Consider the following 17,178-nt stretch of genomic DNA (forward strand, 5'->3'; position numbering starts at 1 on the left):
CACATGGTGCAAACCAGCAATAAGCCTCAAGAGTGGAAAGGCAAGATAAGACTTTACGAAAAAAAACATCTAAAAAAGGCAGCTTAGTTCTGGAACAGCATTCTATGGACAAATGAAAGAAAGATCAACCTGAACCAGAAGGATCAGACGAAAAAATATGGAGGCTTGGAACGGCTCATGACCCAAAGCATACCAGACCATCTTTAAAACGCTGTGGAGGCAGTGAGATCTGTGGGCATGCATGGCTTCCAGTGGCACCGGGTCACTAGTGCTTACTTTTGTTGTGACAGAAGACATGAACTCTGAGGTGTACAGAGCAATCATATCAGGTTAAACCCAGTGCCTCTAAAGGCTTTTGCAACGCCAAAAAGTGGGATGTTTTTGAAGACCTGAATCCAATACAGCAAATTTAAGGCAAAAATCTCATTGAAACAAGCCTAGCAGACCTTCACCAGGGAGGAAATAATATACTATGGAAAGAACCCAGTGTCTGGTGATGTAAACTACAGGCTAAATAGCAATTGCAATTCCAAGTTGGGTACTGGGAATTTGTGACAGCTTCTATGTCTTTGTCTCTGTACTTGGTGAACAGTACAGTACAGCTGCAAATGGCAGCCAATTTACATCATTTAACTCTAAGCAAAATACATTATAAACACTAATAATACAGTAGAATCAGTGTATCTATCTACACAACAACAGCTCTCAAGTCTGTCTTTTCCCGTTCCCACCATTCTGCTGACATTTCATGAATGCAGCATAGAGCAAAGGCTGCATGTCAACACTTCGGTGTATTTTTTACTGATTATTATTTACTGGTTATGCTAACCTCTGGGAACTTTAAAGCTACAAAGAGTAAGACTACTTTCCAACAACCTTAACTGGCCCTAATATATTTACTGTGAGCCATACATAGTTTGCATTGAAGAGAACAATATATCAAGTATGTTTTAGTGTACATTCTGTAGTTTTGTTTGAGGGGTGGAACATGATATTAGTTGTGATTTAACATGCTGATCTAGAAAAATCTCCAAATTTTTTTAGGTTAAACCTGCACTTAAACCACTCTAAACCAAACAGGTTCAAAGAAACCAAATGTAAACCACCACCCAGTATGAAACTAGTATAGATGGTTAATCAAAGAGAGATTATTATTATGGAAAGTAAAGAACTGTAAAAAATAAAACCCTTACAGGGTCCTATGCACTCATTGTACCCTCAGACAGGTGCTGCTGAGTCAACAGGTCAACTGCTTTTAGTTTTGTTGCACCTCTTACTGCAGGACAACTTTAACTTTGAAATTCTTCTTAATGAACTGAGATTGACATGCACTTATATGAGGCTTTTACCCAAAGTGCTTTGCAGTGTCCCACAAACCAAAGCACACACTGATCGCGCTACTAGTTTAGTTCACTGAATCAGAGTCTGTCGCTGAGCAGCAGCTTTGACTCGTTCTTCGCTCAGTGCTATGCTACTGACTTTCAAATAATCAAGCTACGGAGTGAAAATGCACATTTTAGGATCTTTAGGACATTTTCCTAATAATGATAACATTTTGATACTTTGTGATAAAAAGCTGGTTCATTAAAAAAAATGGCATATGTAAAAGTAGCTGACTAGGCTAAGATTACTGCAAAAGTAAAGCACGGCATTGCATGACAACACCACAAGCTCAGACTGATGTCACCGTGATGAAGGGGTAATTCACTTTTTAACTAAGATTTATATGGTAACTTCTTTAACGCTACTCTTTAACTGTAATTTAACACCTGAAACTTTGAGGGGGAAAAACTTGTAAAATAAATACAACTCCTACCCATTGAGCTATTTTACATACTAGATTTTTTACGCTTAGTTTGATGATAAGTTCCTGATTTTCAATCATTTAATTTATTTATTTAGTCACTTACTACTTTGACTGTTCAGTTCAACAGTTAAACGGGGAGTCCAAACTAATGCTATCATATCAGCCTTAAAAAATCCACTGTCCCTACTATGCAAACCATCAACCTCTACTGCAAACCATCTACTTGGTGATGACTATACAACCCGTTGTGCCTCCTAAGTCACAAATGCCCTCTGTATTAGTAGTCCATGGAGTTTTGTTAACTGCTCACCCAATTCCCATCAAAGCTCTGCTCACCTTCAGCCTGAACAGAAGTTTAATTAGCCAACTGAACACACCTGTGGGAGTGTGAAGGGCCTTTAAAACTCTAAGAGGTCTAAACTGTTCTCTGGAAATGTTGACAATTTGTTCTTTAACAAAAGTCTCTACTAACTACTTTTTTTTTTTTTTTTTTTTTTACATCTATCACATAAATAAATCGTTTAAGTTTGGAACTGGAATTGGAAAGTAGGTGGAGGTGATAGTTGAGGAGCTCAGCTCAAACATTAATGACCTTAGCCAGCATGTATCATCGCAACATAATACACTATTTCAGTACTGTAGGTATGGTTTAAAACAAGTTAGCTAAAGTTGGCTAAATACAGAAGTCCCAGCCCTATTCCATCTCCTTTTAAGGCACCATTTTGTATAAATGGTCAAATGGACAAATACATCAAAGAGCAGTGATATATAAATCACTTCACCTACTTCCATCTAGCATCACTGCGCGATGCAATGCTGCCACAAGACACCTCGAAAAACTGCTGATCAACTAAACTTTGATGAGAACACAGCTAAGATTCTTCACTTCTGGTGACATCTGATGCTTTTTGCATCTGCAGCAAGTTTCCTTTTTCTTGTTAAAGAAGGACCATCTTTAAAGGACTAGTCCAGTGCATCCTGAAGGGGCAGCTCTGGGCTTATGGGCCACTGAGGCCGATACTATGAGCTATTAGGTCCCTGTATAACTGGACCAAAAGCTTTGTCTTCTTCCTTGGCACTTTGTCAAGCGCTTTCTCAGTAGATGATGGACTCCAATGTGCTTTGTCATCTATTCTGTTTGTGATTTTCAAGGACAGAATTTTAAGGCACAGCCAAAGACTTGAGGACGTCCAGTTCTCTATGGTGACCTCAGGATTGCATGTCAGATTTTTTTTCAGATGATGCTGTTTTGTCAAGCTGTGACCTACATCACTTGGGGGGGGGGTTGCTGCTGAGTGTGAAGTGGCTGGAATAAGGGTCACAACCTCATACTTCGTGTCAGCTCAGCAGAAGGTTATTCACAGAGAAGTGCTGCCACAAGTGCAAAAGCTTAAAGCTGCATTCATTGATTTTTTTAGCTACTTGGGGGCAGTGCAACAAGTTGTAAACTCAACATCTGTATATTATCGACCTTATTATTTGTTATGGTGAATGTGTTAGCATACAGCAAACAGTTTTGTAAACTCCTGAAGGAAAAGCATGGCTCTTTAGCCGCTAAGTGTTTACTACTCGCTAACATCGTCTGTCAGATGTTTGGCAGAGTTAACACGCCGAAAACAACAGGTTAATTCAAAAGTAAATTCAAATGTTACTTTCCACATCCTCGCATAATCACTGCGAGGGGCCATGCAGTCTTTCCACGTACATCCCAAAATTTAATTCCTTCACAACATGCCTGGGTTCACCCGGCTTTCAGACTGGGAGTGGTTACTGCTGCGTCTGCCACCCGGCAACAGTCATCTGTATTTTGAATAAGGAGCAGCAGGATGCAACACCGCTGCCATGGCTACTGGCTACCCCCATCCCACTAATGACCTATAGAACCATAATATGCTAATGGCCGCTACTATCCACGTCTATAGATGGAAGTAGTTAGCGATATGACATGTTAAGCAAGGTTAGCTAATATTGTAAATTATTTATTAGCTCAGACCAGCTAATCAAACTTCAAACTGAAGTTTTTTACTGAGTGTGTTCACTACTGGATTTCATCTGTGTTTTTTGTGGTTGCCATGGTCACACAGCCAGTGATGAGTAAGCTAACAAGTTCAGTTTAAAAGTTTACCCATAATCAACTGAGGCAGCAGCGGTAAATAGCCAGGTGTGCTCACAAGAACGGCTATCTCAGCTTACTGGTGCTGCCGCCCACCCCAGTGATGTGACAGTGACAGCAGTGACAATTTCTCTCCTGTGAGATTCCCTGGTAAGGAGCAGAGACTTCAGGACATTACTGTGCTGGGCCAACAAATAGTCAGAAAATGACTGCAAAAAACATAAAAAGAATGTGAGCAATGTAGTTCTGAATTGTGGAACAGTTTTTCATCAGTCATCAATCAGTGGGCGGGGCTGAGATGGTGCCTTGATCACGTGCTGGAGCGTCCTTAGCATGACTCCTCCCAGGGAGGCAGGGCAGTACACGGTGGCCAGGGACGCTATCCTAGCGTTACCAGCATAGTCTCCTCACTGCAGTCAAGCCTATCTCGATAGCCAGTGTTACGATGGCTTGTGTTGTCTGCACTGCTGTTGCAGATAGGTCTAAAGAGACTTGCCTGTGTATTAAAGCAGTGTCTCTGTTAGCACTACATTAGATGAGATATCACGGGCACTCCAGATAGATTGAGCCGTATTGCTAAGATTGTTAGCAGGCCTGCTAGCTAATGAAGTTTTATTGGCAGCTGCTGCAGTCACCCCTCTATACTGTAAGCCTGTTTTCAACCCTCGCTAGCTGCGCTGGCCCACAAGCTTCCCCAGGTAAGGGGTAAGGGGTCAGGTCTGGCAAGGGTTGAAAACCACCTTGCAGTGGTGAGAGATGGGAGGAGTGACTGTGGCTGCTACCAACAAGACTACACTAGCGTTGGCGCTAGCAGGCCTGCTTACATGCCTGCAGCTGGAGTACCTGTGATATCCAAAGCAGTGCCGCTCTAACTTACAGGAACTTCTCTCTAGAACAGACATCCTGTCTGCAACCATGCAGTCTATGTCTACAACAGTGGAGCAGTCAACACAAGCCATTGTAACACTGGGTATCGAGGTTGGCCTGACTGGTTAATCTGGTAACTGGTTAGATTAAGCTAAAAATTAAATGTTAAAAGTGCCATTGAAACCGTTAAAGAAATCTTTACATGAGAAGGGGGACAGAGTAAAAAAACAGCTATGGATCTCACAGAGATTGTGGTGGCCGTGGTTTCAATATAGAGAATAGATCAGACTGGGAATATGTAATCCAGAGTAGGCTCTCATCACCACGCCCCTTTTTGGAGAAAACAATCCTTTGCCTCAAATAGGTGACAACAGCATGTACACTTAAACAAGCCAATTTAAATTAATAATGTGATGCTAAAGAGATGCTGTGTAGTTGGTTGCACTAGGATTAAATCCCCCACCATGTCATGAAAAAAGATCCTGATAGGAGGGTTTTTTGGCTCCAAGCTATATGCTAATGCTATATGCTTGTCTTTTTGCCGCTGCGCCGCTCATTTGCCACTGTGTTTCGTGACCCTATATTAGCTTATCTTACTTTAGGGGTGCTTTCAGCCAATAGCACATGCAGGGCATAGCAGAGAGCCTGTGAGCGCTCATCCTCTTTGCAGAATCAAGGTAGCTAATAATTGCATAAAAAGATCATAGCCTATTAAAGAATAGGTTGTAGTCTGTAGGCCACTAACAATTAACTACTGGTTGGAGCTCAGGCTATGCTGACTACCGTAACTTCAGGCTAACGTAAGTTAACTAGGTCAGGTTAGCTAGGTCAGCTGTCAAAGCACAGTGCTGTTGCTAGCTAACATACTACTGGTAGAGCAGGACTGAAAAGTAAAATATTTCACTGGTAATTTGCTGACCTGGAGACTCAATAAGGTAAAAACGGGTGTTGGGTGAGACATTTCCAGCCACAAAGTGGGTTACTGACGGACCTTAGTGCACCAGCTTGATGCTGGAGAATAAAGGGACATGACTGAAGGTAGATCAAATGAATCTTTTCCATGTATCTTGCGCTTTCTAGGTCATGCAGCATGGATGTATATTTGCCTGACAGGGTGTCTTCAGGCCATCTATAAAGTTATTTCATTCTGGTGGCTTTCTATTGGTCTTGTTTTGTATTGCTATGTATTCCCCCCAGAAAGAGGCGGAGACGTGTCCACCGATCTGATCTATACTGGTGGGGTTTTTTTCCAGGATTATGAAACCTAATTTTTCAGGATGCATATTTGGCTGGGTAGTTAACAACATTTTGGTGTGGTGTGAAAACTTGACACACATATTTATTATTATTTTACACAGACTTAAAAGAAGCATGTTTTAAACGTTTAATTTTGTGCTGAAAAGTGCAAGATAAATAAATCTTTACTTACTTAGTACATAGATAGGGATAACCAGATTAATGAGATTAAAAACAGTGGATTTGTATGATAGTGGGTTTACAGTGTGTAAGTACAGTACATTTATATCTTAATCAATGTTTCTACTAATTGATGTTTTCCTTTCATTCTACAAGTCCTTCAGCATCTTAGTCCTGGAGGATGACCAGATGCATTTAATGCTTATCAGCTGTATATTAATTCATACTTACAATAGGCATAGACAACACCTTAGGGTATGCTATAGCACATTAGGTATACAGAGTGTTTTACTCTCTATAAGTAAATAGCCCTTCTCGTCTAGCAGCTGTATCTGTCTTTCCATTTATCAATCCTTAAGGCCTATTGAAAGAATAAGGAAATCATATCTGCATCAGAATAAAGCAGATAAGTCCTTCGTGGAGCAGGGGGCTGGTAAAGTAGTTTCTGTTAAAGAAAAAAAGTCATCACCCAGTCGGTGTTGGTGTCATAGCCACAATGTCAATATGTTTGTTTATATGTGTTGCAGTGTTTATTTATGTATCTGTCTGGGCTGATTAATCTGTGTCTGTGCACACCAGGACTAGGTAGACACTGTATGGCCTTGAACAGAGAAAATTGGCACACTGGTCAAAATAGCATTCAAACCACAAGGGTGAGGGAACAGAGCAGGAGCTAGAACAACCAGGAGGAGAAAAATTATCCTGCACACTCCAGAACAGACCTATTTATATGTCATCCCTGAATAATTGTGCAGTGTCACTTAATCTCTGCACTTTTCATAGACATAAAGACTCAATGCCCCACATAACCCGCACACGGAATGGCATGTCTTATCTAGAAGACCTACATGGGCCCATTCATCATTTTGTGCCAATGTCACGGCTGGGGCAGAAAGCAAGGATCTCAGCAACACTGATTAAAATGGAAGGTAGGATGAAAAGGGCCTTTGTAAAAACTCCTTTGGTCACATAATTAACAGAAATCAACATGGATATCAGAGAATGCAGGCTTATATCAAATTTGACCACTGTTCATGTCAACAGCAGGGACCCGATCAATTATGCATTAAGTAATCTGTGGGTTATATCTGGATGTCTGCCATGGGGTCTCCAGTTTGACAAACAATAGGCCTTCCCTGCTATTCACAAACAGCCGGACCACTGCTACCTATGAGCCTTTCAAGATGGGTTACACAGCCTGCCTGCATCCTCTGCATGCTTCACTGATGTGAGCAGCCAGCAGGGCCGAGGTGGCCTGGCAAAGCCTCTGTGGAGATTTTATTAACCTGAGATGCAGGACCAGCTACTGAGGGGCTGCCCTGACGTGTCGCCTGACGAAAAATAACAGAGCAGGCAAAAGACTGAGCACAGGACTTCACACAGATGTCACCTTGTTTTGATTTAGGAGCTGAGTGTATAAGATAATCCATCTGACAGGCCTGGCAGCCCATACTGACAGGTTTTAGCCATCCGAACGACTGACTGAGCGCATCGTCTGACGAGCAAAGTTGCTGTTATTGTGAGAACGGCAGAGTCGGCCGATAACACAGATTTATGACTAAATCGGTACATTTGGCCTAATGTAATGCGCAGAGGCCTCCTCCCTCACAGCAGCTGTTGAAAACGAGCTGGCTGCCTGCTGGAGGCTGGACATGAGACTGTTGTTGAGCTCAGGGCACACACTGATCTGAATGGAGTTGGACCGGTTGCTTCCAGGCTGGAAAAAATGATATACGAATTCTGGAAAAGACTTCTGGAACACTGCCTCTGCAATCACGCGAGAAAACACAACAATGCCATTTTTATTCTATTTTGGTGCTCGCCGTGGTCAAAAACTGAACAATTGCAGCATTACTCTCAGTGCTACGTTGTAAAATGTTAACAACAAGTTTGGCTAGTGTCCATCTTATAGCCAGTTCAGCCTGCTGTTTCCAATAGAACATTAGTCACAAGTATCAGCTAGGTTAGCTAGCGTTAGCTAGATAGCCACAAGGCTAACTACTGCTTAAGAGATAGCTTGCTGTTAGCTAGCTGCTGTTTGTTAAACACCATTAGTTAGCTTATTGGCAGACCCCTGCCTATGCGTCGTTGCTGCCGTCAGTGCCAGTTTCCAGTACAGACTACGGGGACCGACAGATGCAGTCAGTTTACTGCAAACAAGTAACGCCACAAACGGTAAATAAACAAAGGAGAGAGCCGTGTTGTTGAAGGTGAATTTCAGTGTGGTGCTAATAAGACCGACTGTCAGGGTTAGCGAGTTCACTGTCACCCATTTGGGCATTCCTCTGCTCATTTGTGAAACAAAGCAAGGTTACAGGACAGGAGAAGCAGCTCAGACTAGATTTACCAGGAGTGCACACACATACACAATCAACATAATCGCATACTGTGTGAGTGACCGTGTGTGTGTGTGTGTGTGTGTGTGTGTGTGCGGGTGAGATAGAGAGAGAGACAGAGACCCCCCCTTCCCTCCCTCCCGCAGCAACAGTGACAGATTTGAGCTGAGACCCTCTGCTGTTGTGACTACTTGTTCAGACCATCAGGGCCCAGCCAGCTCTCTAACCTTTGTAATGGACCCGCAGGTTGTTCTGTGACAGCCCAATGTAGCTGTATTTATCCTTGGGGCTCCAGGATCGGGGTAAAGGGGTCTCTTCCTCGTTCACAGCCGGGTAGAGCCGTTTCAGCCGCTCGCTCAGCTCGTGCTCCTGGTAGTTAAAAGCAGGATCCCCTAACGGCAGGCTTCCCGCTCCAAGCTCTGCCATTTTTGGCCTCTGTTGCTGTATCTTATTGTTCGTTTCTTTCTATCCAAAGCACCGTGTCAGTCCGCTGGAGCTGTAGGCTGAGAGTGAGAGGGACTGAGGGGAGAAAATAGCAGCGGTGTGACATCCCCGGATAAGCAGCGGAGTGTACTGTAGGCTGGAGCACTGCCGCCTGGGTACTGTAGTCCACCTGTAAGCTCTGCGTTATGATAATGTCTCTAGAAATGACTACACAGCTCTACGGCTGTTCCCCTAGTTAACAAGCTCCCAGTGAGAAAGGCGCCTAGGAAATGTAGTTTTTCCAGCTGTTAAATTTATGCAGTTTTTCAGAATGTCTAACCTTATCTTCGTGCCTTATTTTATCCGTACGTGGCACATGCACGAGGGAAAGTGGAACATGAATATATTTGCTTGCTAGATAAAAAATTCATTCAAACCATAAATAGCGCTGTTATTTCCAGAACGAAAACAAAGTGTAATTGTTTACGAAAAATGCCTCATCCTCCATTCAAGAGATTTCCCAAATGGTTTTGCTTAATTTGAATAGCTTCCTTACTAGACTGTAATTACTGGAAGTTGCCGTATTAATGTGGTATTTAGAATGTAGGTTACCCGTTTGTTTATTTATTTATCACGTATTTGTTATTGGCACCATTCGGGGTTGATGGTTTACAGAATGCACGGACGTTTACCAAAGCCGCAGCTTCCCGTAGTCAGAAAGTGTCTCTGAGTTCTCTATTTAAACGCAAAGTTTTCATCTTAAACAGTTTGAAAAGTAGTCAGGCGCGCCGCGGTCTACTATGTGGGTCCTGCTGCCTGCTCCGTCCTCGTTACCATGGAAACCTAGTTACAATGCTGTGGTCCGCGATGCCAAGGGCAGCCTTGGACTAAACGAACCGAACTCAACAACTCAACTGCCACAAAGAACAAGAGCGTGTCGTGTTGTCATTTAGCCTTCATAGAATCTCTAGAAATGTCACCACACAAAGGTTTTACACTTCCACCTTTAGCGCCGTCACAAAAACGAAGGCAAGTGATAAAAAGGTTGTCACACAGTGAAAACTATTAGTAAAGAATATTACTATTAGGTAACGTTAGCTATCACTAACAAAGCTTGCTAATTATGTCTAACTAAAGTACTATGTTCAATGTAACTTAGCTCTGTTCTTTTTTACTTTAGAGTTACACATAATTATAGTCTGCAAAATGACGCTGTTCAGACAGAGGAGGGGGGAGGAGAAAGTGCTGCACAGCCCGCAGCAAGAAGGGTAAAAGAACACTACTTACTATTATTAGTATTATTATTATTGCATTATAATTGATCAAGTATTTTGATTACTGTGTAGAGGAATCTCTCTCTCTCTCTGTGTGTGTGTGTGTATGTGTGTGTGTGTGTGTGTGTGTGTTGTGATGAACCCAATAGTTGTGCTGGCCAGCCAGCAGTCACATCTATGCAGGTCCAGGGAGAAAGCCTCAACTCCTGATGCACCTGGAGAGCTATGTGAACAAGGAGCTGCATAGTATCAGCTCACAAGAGCCAAAACATCGGGAGCTGAAACTGCAGGTGCTATGTTTTTGTCTTTTCTTTTTTTTTTTTTTTTTTACAGTAAAACTAGAAGTCAAGTCAAGTTAAATTTTATTTATATAGCCCTAAATCGCAATGTGCCTCTCGGGGCTACAGTACAATCTGTACTGTCCTTAGATGCTCGATTTGGACAAGAAAAAACTTCCCTGAAAAAGCCTTTTAACCGGGAACGTAAGGAAGAGCAACAGAGGAGGAATCCCTCTCTCGGGACAGACAGCCATGCAATAGATGTTGTTTGTACAGAACAGACCATCAAAATCACAGTGTATACAAAATTAAGACGGTGAACATTTCTGATACATGTAGATTAGAAGAAATGCCCTACACACATTTTCTTGTCAGAGAGTATTCACATATCTTAATCTGCTTTGGCCACAGGTCTACCGGGATGTCTTTGGTTGTTTCATCAAAGAGTTCAGAACCTACCAACCGCTTCTTTCTGCCATCAAAAAGGAATATGAAAACACATTAGGTCAGTAGGTCTGTGAGTAAGCCTGCTTGATCGTTCTCATTTCATAAGAAGAACTACACCATTATTACAGTCCTCTGAATGGTGTCCTAATGTGCTATAAAAGAAATGGAACACAGCAGCCTTTGACAAGTTCAGTTCAACTAACCCTGGAAGACCAGAAATATCATGCTACCAGTCTTTGGAGAATTACTTTGCCTTTCTACAAGAAAAGTTCAAGTTCATTTGGCTCACACTGTGTGTGTGGTGTCCACTTACGCCTGTATTTTCTGAGAGCAAATCTGGGTTAAGAGGTTAATGAAGTAGGTGTTAGGGAACAAATAGTAAATGTTCAGACACTCTAAGAAACTAGATGGCCTTTATTTTTTTGATAAAGCTATAGATGTAGTCTGATACCATTTAATTTGCACCAGTAAAAGTGAAGGTACTGTCAGCCACTATGGTCTGTCTGAGCCACATGTAAGAAACTGAGCCATAAAGAACTAAAACATGGTCAGATTATAGCATTTAAGATAAACCCAGAAATCTATCAGAGATAGCATAACCCATCTGAGATGACACAATCTCTAATATTCTCTAATATTAAATTAAAATATTGTATAATATTGTTTTGATAGAAATAATGAGAAATCAACAGGAAACAGGGGGGGGGGGTTACAACACAGGTCATCAGCAGGAACAAGCTGATGGCAGCTGTGGTTGGCCATGTGGTCACGTGGTATGTGCTCTAACCACTTGGCCACCAAGGCACTCCATGTTTAAGCTTTTTTAATCTGACACAAAACACAAAGAGTCTGACAATCAAGGGCTACATTTTACATTAAAGTGCAATACTTCATGAGACAATTACAGAAATACTCAATAATGGAAATCTAATAATCTCAAGACTAAATTTAATTGAAATTTGTTAAATCTTTTGAGATATATTGCTCAGAAAAGACAAACACATGGAGCTTGTGGAGAACAAATGGAATCATAGGGTTAAATTTAAATGTAAGAGTTCAGTGATTACTGAGCACAAAAATTAGGCAGGTTGTTACCAAATGTATGACTATAAAATCCTGAATCGTGTTTTGATCATGTTTGATGAACTGCAGGTATTGCAGATTGGTCCATCAGTTATTTATTTTTTTCAGTGCATCCATCAGTCAGTTAGCCCATAACATGTTGGTCATCATGACAAGTGTCGATCACAGCCTCTCACATCCTTAAGCAGTTGATGTCTTCAAATGTCTCACTCTGTCAGACAGTCAAAACACACAAAGGGATTTCATTTATTTACTTGATTTGTTTTTTATTTGATATGAAATATAGAGAATGGAGCACATCATTGAGTTTAAGAAGCTTATAGAGGACCATTGCATTAATTAAATGATCAACATTGCGTTTGATTGAAACCAAATCAATTGTTTTAGCTCTCAAGTTTCATGACAGGTTGTTTAAATACAATTTACATGTGCTCAGCGTATCAGCAGGATCAAATCCGAGAACTGGAACCACTGCGGTGCCATCTGAGGCTGGTGACAGAGGAATGTGACAGGAGGATTCAAGATCGCTGGGCAGAGGAGCAGGCTGAGATTAGAGCCTTGAAAAGGGAGAAGCAGCAACTGCAGAAGGACATTGAGGCCATGAGAGAGAAAGAAAAGGCCATGCAGGCAGTGGTACGGGACATATTTGTATTTTGGTGTTCTAACCACTATTTCTCTTAAGGAGTACAGATCGCAAACACGTTATTTAAGGTCATCAATAGATGTCAGTGGACATAGTAAAGTTGTGGCAGATTATCACTGTCTTCCACTGTCTGTTCGGTTCTGTTCCTCTCCAGGTGGACCGCCTGCGGTCTGATCTCTCCAGCCAGTATCTGCTTTACAGGGAGGAGCGTGATGCCCGCATGCTGCTGATCTGGCAACTCAATGACCGAACAAGAGGCTTAGGGAAGGAGGAGCATCCCACAGATGGGAACACAGGTAAAGCTGCAACTGTTAGTCAAAAATATGATCAACTGAAAACTAATTACAAATAATGAATGAGAATAATAATCATTTTGAGCCATTTTTTTCCTTAAAACAGTAGATTTTCATATCCTGGTTTAGTTGGCTTTCTAGGACTGTAAACTGAGTCTGTTTGAGCAAGACATTTGAAGATGTTGGGATGGGATATTATGGGCATTTTTACCAATTTCTGGCATTTAATAGACCAAATGACTAATCAATTCATCAAGAAAATAATGGACATATTAATCTATAATGAAAACAATCATAGCAGCCTGAAACTAAAATTTTATTGGATGCCTTATCCTCTGACTCATCGTTTCTGGTTGAGGCTCCGACAAAGTCTGTTACAACAATGGCTAAAATAAAAACTGGTCTTTCTTTAAAGGCATAGTTTAACATTTTAGGAAATACGCTTACTCACTGTTTTTACTGAACATGCGATAGGAGGATTGATTCTGTCAATTCTGGTCATTGAATATGACACTACAGCCAGCAGTTTCATCCATACAAAAACTGAGATGAAAAACAGGTTGAGTTGTTGTTGCACTGGGGGTTACGTGCTGGACTATTTCTTCACCTGAAGTCACTGCATCTGGCCACGAAATAGTGCGCCTGGTTGTAGCTTCACAGCGATATGAACCTTTTCATCTAACACTTTGCCAGAAAGCAAATGGGCATATTTCTCAATAAAATACAAAGCAAATAAAAACAACAATAACCTTCATGTTAGGAATTTGTAAATAAGAGGCTCAACCAGCTGAACTCTGTCGTTGATTTGCCGTTGCGAAAGATGAGAATAAGGATCGCGTGGTGCTGCAGCTCGCTCTGAAGGTGTGTCGGGGAGACCTGACTAAAGCCCAGGAGGAGCTCAACAGGATGAAGGCGGAGTACTGGGGTGTTGTGCCTCGACGGGACTGGGACACCCTGGAACAAGCACACAAACAGACCCTCCTGCAGGTGGCTCATAGAGACACATGCACTGTACACACAGCATACGCATGCATGTACACATTCACAGATTTCATGATTCTTAACGGACTCCACCTTGCTCTTGTTTTTTTGTGTCCAGTTGAAGACGCTTCAGGGTGACTTTGATCAGTTGAAGAGTGAGTATGACACCCTGCTGGAGCTCCACAAAGGAGGCAGCATGCAGAATGAGACACATGACCCCATCATTGTGCAGGTACTGTATAACACCCATGGGACCAAATATGGTACAATGTGTATCAGTTGGTATGGAAAGCACATCACCTTACCAGCACCTACAGTTCACTTACAGTTCAAGTCATATCTTATTTGTTTAATTCCTCCAAAAACCTACAAGTAAAAGTGATAAGGTGTCATTTTTAGAGAAATAGAGGTGCTGTTTTTTATCTTTTGGCAGAGCCAGGCTAACTGTTTCTCCCTGTTTCCAGTATTTATGCTAAGCTAAGCGTCCCCTTGCTCCGGCGTCATACTGAGCTCACAGATACAAGGGTAGCGACAATAACTCTCAGAAGAAAGACCATTAAGCATATTTCCCACAATGTGGAACTGCTTCTTTAAAAAGCTGTTGGTTGTTTTTCAGATGGATGAGAGTTTGTCCCAGGGCCAAAGCCAGACTCAGTCCAACCAACTAAAAGAGCCGATGGACTCTGATGCCCCTGAGAGCTGCACACTCACCGTCCAGGAGTTTAGGTAATATAAATAGGTGCACTCATTCAGTCAGTTTTATTCATATAGCCTAAAATCACAAACGTACGTCAGAGGGCTTTACAATCTGTACACAACATATACGATACCCTCTATCATTAGATCTTCAAACCAGATACGCAAAAGCCCTTTAGCAGAAAAGGGAGTTTTTGTCCTCTGTGGCTGTCTCTGTTTTTCTCTGTCAAAAGAGAGTCTTTTGTGTGTATGCATGTATGTATAGGGCGGCCCCAAGGACAGCGTTCCCTCTCAAATCAGATCAGGAATTAGATGAACTAGTGGCCTCGGCTCAAAGCGAACCAGACAGCAGCAATGACGCCATCTCCTCCCAGAGACTCCACAGCCTGGTACGCACCAGCAGAGGTTTTCAGGCTGATTTGAGTTTATGTGATTCACATAACGTAATCCATGTCTTAAAGCTCTCATTCAGAAATGTAGAACACTTAGATATTTACAGAAATGGTTGCCACCTAGACTAACACGGCTGTCTTAGTGAAGCAATAAAGTAAAATATTTTTTTACATCTTCCCAGACATTAAAAATTTCTAAGATTTTGCTCTCCTGACTTTAATGCTTCAGCAGCTTGCAGAATGCGGTGTGGCGGCCTTACCTCCAGCTCTTGATGATTTGGAAGAAAATGCTGCATCAAACCACCTTCCATCCAGCCACTGACGTAGTGTTGTATCATTCATTTTGTTTGATCATTGACAAAGAAAGAAATGGTTTGTGGTACCACAGATTATTGATTGAACACATTTTTAATAGCTCCTGATATTTAACCAAAAGCAAATGCACATATGATAATATGGCATTATTATTGTCTCCTATCACAGACTTAAGATTGAACAATGCCATTGATCAGCATTGTAATGGCAGTCACAGCAGAAGTCTGTACAGAGTTCAACATCTAGACAGGGAGTTCATTTAGTGATGTTTGTGACTTGAGACCCTATGGTGTAACTTCAGATTTGGTTGTCAGGTTTTATGAAATGAGGTGTTGGATGTTGGGCCTGTATCTGTATAAATAAAGGAAGGAAAGCGTCCGGCCTCAGTGCCCCCGAAACGCATGGTCTGGAAAAAGAGATTAATACATGTGCTGTTTAAGTGTTCACCCCAGATAAGCTCCTGTCAGACATGGACAGTAATCTGTAAATGCCAATATTACTGTATGTGTTGACGCCAGGTTTGAAAATGTTCTCCAGCCCCCTGTCCCGTAGCGTAGTAAAAATTTCCTAAACACTTTCTACATGGCTGAAGACTAAATAACCACTTTGTAAGATGCCTGCAGTGGATTTCGATGGTTTTACATACATTAGGATGTTTTGTTTATAATGTGCAAACCAGGAACATCATCAGGATCATTTTCAAAAGGCAGATTTGACTGGAGAAAGTTTTGCAGACGATGTGAGCTGCTCTTTTCTTGTAAAACTGGCCATCTGCAGTATGCTGTCCAGTCTGACAAAAGCTTGTCATGTAATTAACGCAGTCAAAACAATGTTACTATCAGACAGCTAATTAAAAATGATTTTAACAAGACATATGGCTTTGTGAAATATTGCAGCTGCATTGATCCCTACCTCAAATATTCTACTTTGCGTCAGAGTTGTCATCAAATTACTGGGTGTTCCTCACTCTGATCTACCAGCTTCAACAGGACAGGATGGAGGTGGTGGGGCTGTATGTCGGGCTGCCAGCAGAACCTCCAGTAATTGTGTTCACCTTCTTCAATTCAGTGTAAAGTAGCAGGAATTATGAGCAACCTGGGAGACAACAAGCACTGGTGCAGTGGAGAAAGCTGGAGCAGCAAGACTTCTGTGTGTACTGAACTACGCACGCTGTAATGCATATTGACTCAACTCTGGTTTCAATCTGCAATAACACAGTTTTTTGGCCACTTAGGGGCAGCAGAAACGTGTGAGCATGCTGTGGAAGCTGCGCCTTGTGATGGACCTGTTGCTGCACACTCAGGCACTGAGTTTTCATCCAGGATGCCTAGTAACATGAACCACATGTGCGCGCGCACACACACACACACACACAATATAGGCATGCAGCTCAGAGTTAGAGCAGTTTTCCCATGTGTCCAGGAGTAAGAACGGGTTCTAGAAAAATCAAATATTGTGCGTGATGAAAGTAAAAAGGAACTCCCACCTCACATTTGTGACACACAACAAGTGGATAAAGAGGGAGGGGCCTTTCTCAAAGTGGATTAATGCATGTATATACCTAACATCATGAAAGACAAAAATTAACCTCATTTAAAAGTAAAAGCACTGGAATAAAATATTGGATCATTTGACCGTCTGAAACCGTCTGAGGTGTTTAGAGGGGGAAAGGTGGAACTCACAGACATCCATAACGTGGCAAATGGCCACAGCCAGACACTTGCTTTACTTGAAACCAAATAGTTTGGAACAACTGGTTTAATCTTGGCAGTGTGTTGTATTTCATAGGTTTATCAGATGGTTTTTAATGCGAA

The 17,178-nt window shown here is 41.9% G+C and overlaps 2 protein-coding genes across 3 annotated transcripts in view; one reads left to right on the forward strand and one right to left on the reverse strand.

Moving 5' to 3' along the window:
* ranbp10 (RAN binding protein 10) overlaps nt 1–9,074 on the reverse strand; it is a 34,945-nt gene extending 25,871 nt beyond the window's left edge. For both annotated transcript variants that reach the window (XR_011584318.1, XM_070830878.1), the window contains exon 1: nt 8,767–9,074. Coding sequence is in view for 1 of the 2 variants with exons in the window: in XM_070830878.1 (XP_070686979.1) it covers nt 8,767–8,965 (199 nt within the window). In the remaining variant the exon portion in view is untranslated. The remainder of the gene's footprint in view (nt 1–8,766) is intronic.
* Nucleotides 9,075–10,211: 1,137 nt separating this feature from the next.
* Nucleotides 10,212–15,371, forward strand: tsnaxip1 (translin-associated factor X interacting protein 1). The gene is made up of 10 exons (XM_070830578.1): nt 10,212–10,230; nt 10,386–10,526; nt 10,926–11,019; nt 12,481–12,677; nt 12,842–12,983; nt 13,801–13,967; nt 14,080–14,193; nt 14,578–14,687; nt 14,923–15,046; nt 15,282–15,371. The coding sequence occupies exons 2-10, from the start codon at nt 10,446–10,448 to the stop codon at nt 15,369–15,371; spliced, it is 1,119 nt and encodes a 372-aa protein (XP_070686679.1). The 5' UTR covers nt 10,212–10,230; nt 10,386–10,445.
* Nucleotides 15,372–17,178: the final 1,807 nt, after the last annotated feature.

Source organism: Pempheris klunzingeri, chromosome 5, assembly GCF_042242105.1.
Source record: "Pempheris klunzingeri isolate RE-2024b chromosome 5, fPemKlu1.hap1, whole genome shotgun sequence".
In the NCBI taxonomy this organism is placed as follows: domain Eukaryota; kingdom Metazoa; phylum Chordata; class Actinopteri; order Acropomatiformes; family Pempheridae; genus Pempheris; species Pempheris klunzingeri.